The sequence below is a fragment of the Mobula hypostoma genome, chromosome 4, assembly GCF_963921235.1.
Source record: "Mobula hypostoma chromosome 4, sMobHyp1.1, whole genome shotgun sequence".
NCBI classification, from domain to species: domain Eukaryota; kingdom Metazoa; phylum Chordata; class Chondrichthyes; order Myliobatiformes; family Myliobatidae; genus Mobula; species Mobula hypostoma.
Window position 1 is genome coordinate 97,963,841 of NC_086100.1, and position 11,263 is coordinate 97,975,103.

The 11,263-nt window shown below is 42.7% G+C and overlaps 1 protein-coding gene across 2 annotated transcripts in view; it reads left to right on the forward strand.

Moving 5' to 3' along the window:
* Window positions 1-5,800, forward strand: part of farp2 (FERM, RhoGEF and pleckstrin domain protein 2) — a 222,700-nt gene extending 216,900 nt beyond the window's left edge. For both annotated transcript variants that reach the window (XM_063046243.1, XM_063046244.1), the window contains 2 exons: window positions 3,477-3,628; window positions 5,281-5,800. In XM_063046243.1, coding sequence (XP_062902313.1) covers window positions 3,477-3,628; window positions 5,281-5,353 — 225 coding nt within the window. In that variant the 3' untranslated portion in view covers window positions 5,354-5,800. The remainder of the gene's footprint in view (window positions 1-3,476; window positions 3,629-5,280) is intronic.
* Window positions 5,801-11,263: the final 5,463 nt, after the last annotated feature.

Sequence of the window (11,263 nt, forward strand, 5' to 3'; positions counted from 1 at the left end):
TGGTGACCAGATAGGACCAGGTGATAGGGGAGAAGAACACCGGGGAAGTGTGGGATACCTGAAACTGGAAGTTCAGGGCTCATACCATTGAGTTGAAAGCTACCCAAGTAGAATATGAGATGTTGTTCTTCCAGTTTGTGTTTGTCTCATTATAGCAATAGAAAAAGTTGATGTGGGAATGGCAGGAAGAGTTAAAATGGCAGGTAGTCAGAAAGTTGAGATGGCCATTGAGAACAGATCATAGGTGCTTTGCAAAACAACCACCCAATGTATGCTTTGTTTCTCCAATGTAGGAGAGGCAACATTACAAAACAAGCACAAAATTCAGTAGACTGGTTAAAAGAGGTCCATGCTTCACCAGGAACAGCTGTTTAGTTCTTGAATGGTGATGGAGGAGGAGGTGAAAAGACAAGAATTACACCTTGATTGCAGGGGAAAGTGCCAGAGTCTGAGATGGGTGCATAGTGACTAGGGAGTCATGGAGAGAGTGCTCCCTGTGAAAAGCAGGAAGGAAAAAGGAGAGCAGAAGATGTGATTGGAAGTGAGATCACTTTAGATCTGTGGAAATGGCAGAGGGTGATGTGTAAAATGCGGAATCTGGTGGGGTAAAAGTTGAGGACTATCTCTGCTGTTTGGTGAGAGCAGATGTGTGGGAAATGCATGTGAGGGCTCCAAGTATGGCAGAGGGGAACCAATGTGCTAATAGCATTCCACAAGGACCTGTATCGGAACCTTGGCATTTATATCTGTAAATGATGTGAATGAAAATATAATAGGCCTTATATTAAATTTTGCTCAAGGTGCTCAGTTAAGTGAAGAATAAATATATTTGAACAGCAGATTTAAGCAGCAGGTTGTAAAGGACAGTGATAGGTTAAATGGTAGGTTGTACAGGACAGTGACAGGTTGAGCGGCAGGTTGTAAAAGACAATGTAACTGTGTATTAAGTAAATGGGAAAACTTCAACAGATAGAATTCAATGAGTCATACCTGAAAAAAATGGTCAGTCTTTCAGGTTCAAAACAGCTAAAAGCAAGGGAACAGTGGTCACATTGAGTGTGTACAGTTACTCCAGTGCAACTTTTTTCAGATTTAAGAATGGGAATGGAGCAAACTGTTGTACAACCCCTGAATGAGTCTAATGGAATTCTACCAGGACTCCACATTGTGATTGGATGTGTTTCATTGATGATGTGGTTTTGGTCTGATGCTCTTAACTGCATGGAAGAGAGATTGCTCAATTGCTTGTTTGTGTGTTAGATGTTTGGGCAGGTAGCAGCTAGATCTGCTTTGATTCACCAGCCCAAGGTTAATGGAGAAATGAAAACATATGGCAGTGTAGTGTAGGAAGAAGTGATAACTAGATCCATATTGGCTGAGGATTGGGAGATAGAAAGAAGATCAAAGTTCAAAGTACATTTATTATATAATGTTGAGATTCGTCTCCTAACAGGCAGCCACAAAACAAAGAAACCCAATAGAACCCATTAAGAAGAAGAGTATCAAACATCCAATGTGCAGAGGAAAAAAAACAAATCGTGCAAACAATGAAAGTAAACAAAGACCATTCAGAACCGAAGTTGATGAAAGTGAGTCCATGGACACATAGTCAGGCATCACTGTAGCCGATTCAGGAGCAGGCCACAGCGTCGGTTTAGCATGGAGCCGAGCAAACATTGTGCAGCACGAAGCTGAACTGGCCCATTCCTCATCTCTGGCCCATTCCTCGTCTCTGGCCCTGACACTCTGACCATTTCAATCTGGCCCGGCATTGAAATCGGCCAAACTTTGGGTCATCCCTTGCTCTTGGACCAGTCCCTGCCGCTTTGAAATGCCCTCAGGCCCCTACTGGACCTTTCCAGTTCGCTCGGCGCTTAAATTGATCAGACCTCAGGTCTTTCTTTTGCTCCACCTAGACTCTGCCTCACCTCACCTCTGTTTTGCCGCATCGAATGGCCTCCAAGTGCGCTCCAGCAATGGCTTGATATTGGCTCTTTCCCTGCTCTGAGGCCTGAGGCCTGGGCCCTGGTGCCTCAATTCTGCCAGCACCTTCAGTTCACTCTGCAACAATGCCAGGTTGTACAGAAGGTTCAAAGGCTCAGCTCTGACTGGGAAGTTACAGGCTATTGATTGCAAAGATCGTTTAACAGGAAAGGTTATTAATAAAATATTTATTTGTTTTCTTTGTCACCGTTAAGTAGTCACTGAATTGAATTGAATTTATTTCTTACATAGGTGAGGAATAAAAATCTTTGTTACATCTCCGTCTGAACGTGCAATGTGCAAATTATAGTAATTTGTAGTAAATAGTACATACGATATACAACAGAACAGTCAATATAGCTCAGAAATACAATTGTGTCAGCGTGACTTAATCAGTCTGATGGCCTGGTGGAAGGAGCTGTCCCAGAGCCTGTTGGTCCTGTCTTTTATGCTGCGGTACAGTTTCCCGAATGGTAGCAGCTGGAACAGTTCGTGGTTGGGGTGACACGGGTCCCCAGTGATCCTTCAAGCTCTTTTTACGCACCTGTTGTTGTGAATCTCCTGAATAGTGGGAAGTTCACATCCACCGATGCGCTGGGCTGTCCACACCACTCTCTGCAGGGTCCTGCAATTGAGGGAAGTACAGTTCACATACCAGGCAGTGATACCAGTGCATTGCCAGAAGGCATCTTAAACCATCTTAATGGTGCACAAAATGTTATTCTGATTGGGGGAAGGTATGTACAAGTGAAGTGAGCTTGGGTAAAGGGAATACGTTCCAACATTTATGAATGATATGAGACATGACAATGTAGTAATTACTGAGTTTGGTAGTATATATCAGGTATCCACAAAGAAATTGACAGACACATGAAAGATGCAGTTTCTTCACTTAGAAGGTTGCTAATATATGGAGCAGATTAACTAAGAGTACAAAATTACATTTCAAAGAGGCTTAACGTACATTTACTGAAAGAAGACTAATTTGTGGGGAATGTTGGGATGAAGAATTAATTATGATGGGTTTTTCATGCAGCAATAGACAGAATGTAGGCCCAGGGCTATCTAGAAAGTTAGAGCTGCATCTTACTGCTGCTGTGACATATCATTGGGAGTGGAAACTTGAAACTTTCTTCCCCCAAAAAAGATGCTGAGGCTCAAAATTTCAAAATTAAGATTGATCAGCTTTTGTTGGGGCCAGGTACTGAAGAATATGCTACCTGGGTGACTATAAGAAATTAAGATATACGTAGATCAGCCACTGTTCTGTTCAGTGGCAGCTTCAAGTTCAACGGGTTGAATGGGCTTCTGTTGTTTCTTTGTTGCACCTTGTGCTTTAATGTTCAAGTGAACAGAGTTGCTTTGCAGGAGGTTATTCAATCTCAAGGTAGGTTCAGTTAACCTTATTGGTAGAATTCAGACTGTCAGTAGAGTCACTCTGTGCATCTGTGATTATTGCTTTTGGTGAAGATGTTATTCTTTGGTATTTCCAGGATGACTACCCTCTGGCCAGTCTTCCACTGCTGGGTTACTCGGTGAGCATGCCTACCGACCACGACCACATCCACAAAGATTATGTCTTTAAACTGCACTTCAAATCTCATGTCTATTTCTTCAGAGCAGAAAGCGAGTACACTTTTGAAAGGTAATATTCCAACTTTACATCAGTGCATAACAGCAAAGTGCAAATTTTAGTTTGACTTCCACAGACAGTATTTCAGTCAAGGTTATGATTGACATGTTGTGTTCTCCCAGACGTGGCTTAAAGCCAGACCTAGTCCCTCTCCACCACCCCAGAGGGGCATTACATGCCCTGGCTCAACACCAGAGTAGTCTGTACCAGGTGAAAACTAACCTACAGGAATCAGTTGGTCCATTTTATGTGACCTGCTTATTCTAAGCAAATCCACAGTCAGTTTCCATGGCATTATAGAGCCAGCATAGAATCAGGCCCTTCAGCCCATCAAGTCAGTGCTGACCATCAACCAACCATTTACGCTAATCCTATTCTTTATTCTCCCCGTATTCTCATCAACTACAGATTCTACCCCTCATCCACACACTGGGGGCAATTCCCAGCAGCCGATTAACCCTCCAACCTGCAGGTTATAAAACATAGAACAGTACAACACAGGGACAGGGACAGGGACAGGCAGTGGCACTGGCACTTGGACCCCCAAGGTTGTGCTGAACTAACTGAGGTAATGATGGCTAATTACACTAATCCTTCCTGCCTACATATGAACAATACCCCACATCAACCCTGGCAGCATCTTCCAGACATCCACCACTCAGTGTACGCATCTTTGTAGGCTGAAACCAGAGCTCCCAGGGGAAATCCACACAATCACAGGGAGAATGTGCAAACTCCACAGAGGGTACTGACGTCAGAATTCAACCTGAGGCTCTGGTGCTATACTAATTATAGATTGATGCATCCTTTTACTGCATTGGTTAATGTTCTGTTCCTTTGCAAAGTTGTTATCTGTCACCACTTTTAACAAGAGCTTCATCCAGGTGCCCTGGAATGGCTGACGGAAATCAAGAGTTGCCTGGAAATGATCATGCTTGTATTGTGGGGATGGAGGCTGAAGGAGATTGCAAGGATAGAAAGAAATGAGGAAATGTAGTCATTTGAATAGAAGGAAGAGAATTTTTAAACATACAGGCATTGAGAAATTGGAATCCATTGTGGTCAGGAAGCACAACACTGATGTGAGAATGAGCCCATGAACAGTAGGTTACAAACACCCTGCTCACCACTCCATGAGAGCAGAACCTGTTCAATGACCAATACAACTTTCTGCACTGGCTGCAGAACAAAATACTTTAGATGCCCTCCCAGCAGTTGACTTTTTAAAGAGTAGAAATGCTAAGTGGTGATTAGTTTTATTATTATCACATGTAACAAGATGAAAAGGTTTTGTTTTGTATAAATCCATTCAGATCATTTCATCGGTACAGCAAGGAATGTAGTAACAGAATGCAAAATCTAGTGTTATGGATACAGAGAAAGTACAGTTAGACAAGAAGGTGCAAGGCCATAATGTGGTAGATTGTGAGGCCAAGAGTCCATTTTGATCATATGAGAGGTCCATTCAATAGTCTAACAACAATGAGATAGAAGCTGTTCTTGAGCCAGAAAATACAAGTTTTCCAGTTTTTGCATCTTCTGCTCAATGGAAGCGGGTAGAAAAGAGAATGACCAGGGTGGGAGAAGCCTTTCATCATATCATGTTGGCTGCTTTCCTGTGCTGTGTTACCTACTGATTACTGAACTTGGTTTCCTTTCACTAGGTGGATGGAAGTTATCAAAAGTGCAACCAATTCATCAGGACGGATAGTCCATTGTGGCCAGAAGGATACTTGAATTGAGCTGCAAAATTCTCAGTGTTGCCCTCTAGAACCTGCAGAGTTCTGTAGGATACATTAGTACCAGGAGTGCTTTGAATGGAGGAAGCGGGAACTGGTTTCAAGGTGCACAAAGGAATGGTCAATTTGCTCTGACAACAATGCATTAGCAAGTTGAACTGACAAAACATGGACAAGCTGCTGTCATGAACAAGCCTGGTCACTCTTCAGAAAACAACTTCTTGCATGTCTTATTGTATCAATGGAGGAATCATTGTGAGGTTGGGATGGGGTTAGATCTGGAGTTTAAGGATTGATTTTTGGATTAAATTAATGACGCTCTTGATGAGTTAAAGGTTGACTGTTGTTTTCTCCAGGGAGTCTTGATACATCATTTAACAAATACCAAAGAAATTGCTTCCTACACAATAAAAAAAACAGAAGAGCACATCTGGTGTTGTGCACAGTGACTTCATTTTACAACCGGCTGTGACACAAGAAACACCAGAACTTGTTTAGGAGTAGGCATGTTATGTCTTTGTTCTCTATTGTCTGTTTTGTGATGACATGGCCAAACTATATAACATTTGCAATATAACTAGTTTGTTATATAGTGTTGTGTATCTCAGACTAATGGTCAGCAATGACATTCTGATCTGAAAAAGTTACTGCTTGTGGTCATGGTGCCCTTTTGATCCAACTAGTCTGGGACACACTAACGCAAAGGCTTTCGGAAAATCCAAGATAAACATCATCCACTGACTCTTCTTTGTCTATCCTGCCTGCTATTTCTCAAAAATTTCCAACAGGTTGGTCAGGGAAGATTTCCCCTAAGGAAGCCATGCTGACTTTGTCCTTTTTATGATGTGCTTCCAAGAACCCAGAGATCTCATCCTTAATAATGAACTCCAAAATCTTACCAGCCACTGAAGTCAGGCAAATTGGCCTATAATTTCTTGTCTTTTGCCTCCCTGCCTTTTTAAAGAGTGGAGTGACATTTATGATATTCTTGCCTTCTGATTCTATGTCACTTCTTGCTAAGGATTTGATTTTAATTTTTCTTACAACATCAATCCCCTCCAACCCCTCTCTCGGCTCACCTGCCTTTTTATTCAACGGGATATGTAGCCTTGGATATTTAGGTCCCAGCCGTGATCTCCTTTCAGGCACAACACTGTGATTCCCACAACATTGTACCCCCACCCCCGCAACTTCCAGTTGTGCTATAAACTTACCCACCTTGTTTTGTATACTGTGTGCACTGAAATACAACACCTCAGTTCTATAGTCACCATGTAGCCTCGAGTTAAACTCATATCCTCTTCTAATCTTTCTCCCTCACTTTTTATTCTGGAAACTTCCTGCTTTCTTTCCTTTTTACTTTATCCACCTTTTTTTCAATCTATTGAACACACCCCACTATTATTTAGTTTAAAGCCTTATCCACAGTCCTAGTTATATGATTAGCCAGGACTTCTAGGCCCAGTATGGTTCAGGTGGAGCCCGTCCTATTGAAATAGTTCCTTCTTTTCTCAATACTGGTGCTCATGTCTCATGAACTCAAACTCATTTCTCTCACACCACACATTTAACTCAGGAAGCCACTGGGCCTGTGCCTATAAGTACATGGCTCAAGTAGCAATCTAGAAACTATCATTGTTTTGTTTCTACTTTTCAATTTAGTCTCTGCTGCACATATTTCCCTTGCAGAACCTCTTTTCTTTTTCTATCTCTGACATTGGTACCCAGCAGCATGATGAAAAATAGAACTTTCCCCTCCTACTCCAACTTCCTCTGCAGGTCAGATGAGATGTCCTGCACCCAGACAACACAGCTTTCGGGACTCTCATTCCCTGTGGCACAAAGATGTGTCTGTTTCTCTGTCTGTACTAAATCCAATTACAATTACATTTCTCTTCCCTCCCCACTCTTGAACAACTGCCTGAAGCACAATGTCACTCTTGGGTCATTCATCCTAACTACAACCCCACTCTCGTCTGCTCAGGAAGCAGGAATGTCCAACCTGCTGGACAGGTTCCTCTAGCACTAAAAGCAGAGATAGAAAGAAAGAAAGGAATATTCTATAAAGAAGCTGTTGTACAGCAGCAAAACACAGAAGAGGTTGGGAATCTGATGTAAAATTACAGGATGCAGGAAATAACTCATGGATCAGAAGGCATCTGTGGAAGAAGAAACAGAGTTAACGTTTCATGAGGAACTTGAAGCAGGAGGAGGTACCTGGCCCTTTGTTGCCGCTCTACCATTTAATGAGATAGAAACATAGAAACATAGAAAATAGGTGCAGGAGTAGGCCATTCGGCCTTCGAGCCTGCACCGCCATTTATTATGATCATGGCTGATCATCCAACTCAGAACCCCACCCCAGCCTTCCCTCCATACCCCCTGACCCCCGTAGCCACAAGGGCCATATCTAACTCCCTCTTAAATATAGCCAATGAACTGGCCTCAACTGTTTCCTGTGGCAGAGAATTCCACAGATTCACCACTCTCTGTGTGAAGAAGTTTTTCCTAATCTCGGTCCTAAAAGGCTTCCCCTCTATCCTCAAACTGTGGCCCTTCATTCTGGACTTCCCCAACATCGGGAACAATCTTCCTGCATCTAGCCTGTCCAATCCCTTTAGGATCTTATACGTTTCAATCAGATCCCCCCTCAATCTTCTAAATTCCAACGAGTACCAGCCCAGTTCATCCAGTCTTTCATCATTTGAAAGTCCTGCCATCCCAGGAATCAATCTGGTGAACCTTCTTTGTACTCCCTCTATGGCAAGGATGTCTTTCCTCAGATTAGGGGACCAAAACTGCACACAATACTCCAGGTGTGGTCTCACCAAGGCCTTGTACAACTGCAGTAGTACCTCCCTGCTCCTGTACTCGAATCCTCTTGCTATAAATGCCAGCATACCATTCGCCTTTTTCACTGCCTGCTGTACCTGCATGCCCACTTTCAATGACTGGTGTATAATGACACCCAGGTCTCGTTGCACCTCCCCTTTTCCTAATCGGCCACCATTCAGATAATAATCTGTTTTCCTATTTTTGCCACCAAAGTGGATAACTTCACATTTATCCACATTAAATTGCATCTGCCATGAATTTGCCCACTCACCCAACCTATCCAAGTCACCCTGCATCCTCTTAGCATCCTCCTCACAGCTAACACTGCCACCCAGCTTCGTGTCATCCGCAAACTTGGAGATGCTGCATTTAATTCCCTCATCCAAGTCATTAATATATATATTAAAATATATCCCAGCACTGAGCCTTGCGGTACCCCACTAGTCACCGCCTGCCATTCTGAAAAGGTCCCGTTTATTCCCACTCTTTGCTTCCTGTCTGCTAACCAATTCTCCACCCACACCAATACCTTACCCCCAATACTGTGTGCTTTAAGTCTGTCTTTTCCTTGGAGATACGCAGTGAGTGAGCCTCCACAGTACAGTTGAGTTGTGAATTCCAAAGATTCGTCCAATGGGTGAAGGAATTTCTCTTCATTCCTGTCCTGTTATTTTGAGTTAATGACCCCTGGGTCTGGGCACCTAGTCAAGGGAAACATCTGTTACACTCCATATTACACTTCAATCTGATTTCTTCACATTCTTCTAAATAATGAAGAGTATAGTCCCAGTCTGCTTCTCTTCCTGCAACAAACCCATCCACCCCATGAGTCGATTTGATAAACCTCTGTCATAAGTACAGTGGTGCTAGAAAGTTTGTGAACCCTGTAAAAATTTTCTCTATTTCTGCATAAATGTGACCTAAAATGTGATCAGATCTTCACATAAATCCTAAAACTATTTAAAGAGAAATCAATTAAATAACACAAAAATGTTATATTTTTCATTTATTTATTGAGAAAAAGAATCTAATATTACATGTATTTGTTGGAAAATGTATGTGAACCTCTGAGGTAATGCCTTGTACAAAAGCTATTTGGATTCAGGTGTTCCAATCAATGAGATGAGAGGTATGGAATGGGTTGTAGAGGTGCCCTGCTCTATAAACAAAATACACACAAATTCAGGTTACTGACAGAGCTTGGTCTTCTCAAGAAAGATCTGTTTATGTGCACCATGTCTCGATCAAAACAACTTTCAGAGGACCTTAGAAGAAGAATTGTCGAGATGCATGAAGCTAGAAAAGGCTACAAAAGCATTCCTAAAGACCTGAGTGTTCATCAGTCCACAGTAAGAGAAATTGTCTACAAATGGAGGTAATTCAGTACCATTGCTACTCTCCCTAAGAGTGGGCATCCTGCAAAGATCACATCAAGAGTATAATGTGCAATACTGAAGGAGGTGATAAAAAAACCCAAGGGTAACAACAAAAGACCTGTAGAAAGCTCTAGAACTTGCTAGAGTCTCTGTTCATGTGTTCACTATTAGAAAAACACTGAACAAGAATGGTGTTCATGGAAGAAAACCACAGAGGAAACTGCTGCTCTCCAAATACAACATTGCTGCACATCTCAGGTTTGCAAAAGACTACTTGGATATTCTACAACACTTCTGGGACAATGTTCTGTGTGTAAGATGATGAGAGGCATTGATCGTGTGGAAGGTCAGAGGCTTTTTCCCAGGGCTGAAATGGTTGCCACAAGAGGACCCAGGTTTAAGGTGCTGGGGAGCAGGTACAGAGGAAATGTCGGGGTAAGATTTTTTTCGCAGAGAGTGGCAAGTGTGTGGAATGGGCTGCCGGCAATGGTGGAGGAGGCGGATACAATGGCCGAGTCAAAGTCCTGACCCTAATCCTATAGAAATGTTGTGGAAGGACCTGAAGCAAGCAGTTCATGCAAGGAAGCTCACCAACATCCCAGAGTTGAAGCAGTTTTCTAAGGAGGAATGACCTAAAATTCATCCAAGCTGATGTGCAGGACTTATCAACAGTTACTGGAAACGTTTGGTTGAAGTATTTGCTGTACAAGGGGGTCACACCAATTACTGAAAGCAAAGGTTCACATACTTTTTCCAACAAATACATGTAATATTGGATCATTTTCCTCAATAAATAAATGAACAAGTATAATGGTTTTTGGTGTTATTTATTTAATTGGGTTCTCTTTATCTAGTTTTAGGACTGGCATGAAGATCTGATCACATTTTAGGGCACATTTATGCAGAAAGAGAGACAATTCCACAGGGCTCACAAACTTTCTAGAACCACTGTATATTTTTTATTAGGTAATGAGTCAGCATTCCTGATACAGCAACATATATTTGGAGCAAAGCATCCCTTGAATGCAAACCACCTTGCAATAAAGGCCAACATATCTCCTGCCTTCCCAATTGAATGATGTACCTTGAAGTGAACTTTCAGTGATACTTCCATCAGAACTGGGAAGATTAAACCATAAAGACCTAGAGACGGAAATAGGCCACCCAGCCCATTGAGTCTGCTCTGCCATTCCACTATTTGGAATTGGAAACACAAGAGACTGCAGGTGCAATCTGGAATCTGGAACAATAATCTTCCAGATGAACTCAGCAGCTAAGCAGTATCTATGAGAGCAAAGGGAATGTCGATGGTTTGGGTCAAAACCCTGAAGCGGGACTGAGAGTGGAGAGAGGAAGTAGCCAGTATAAAAATGGTTGGGGAATGGTGAGACAGAAGCCACAGGTGATCAGTGGACTGAGGACGGGTGAAGGATGACAGGCAGGTTGATCCTGGTAGGGGTGGCGAAGTTGGGAGACGGGCAGGTGGAAGAGAGATGGAGGAAGACCAAAAAAAAAACAACCAAGAGGCAGATGGAGCAAGGTGGGGGAAGTGTAGACGGCTGCTGGAGGGAGGTAAGTCAGAACATAATGGGCTACCAGCGGAGGACTCTGATAAATAAAGGAGGCCAGAATGGGAACCATTAGGAGAGAGGGGAAGGGCAGGTGGAACCAGGACCAGAAGGGTGTGGAAGAGCTGA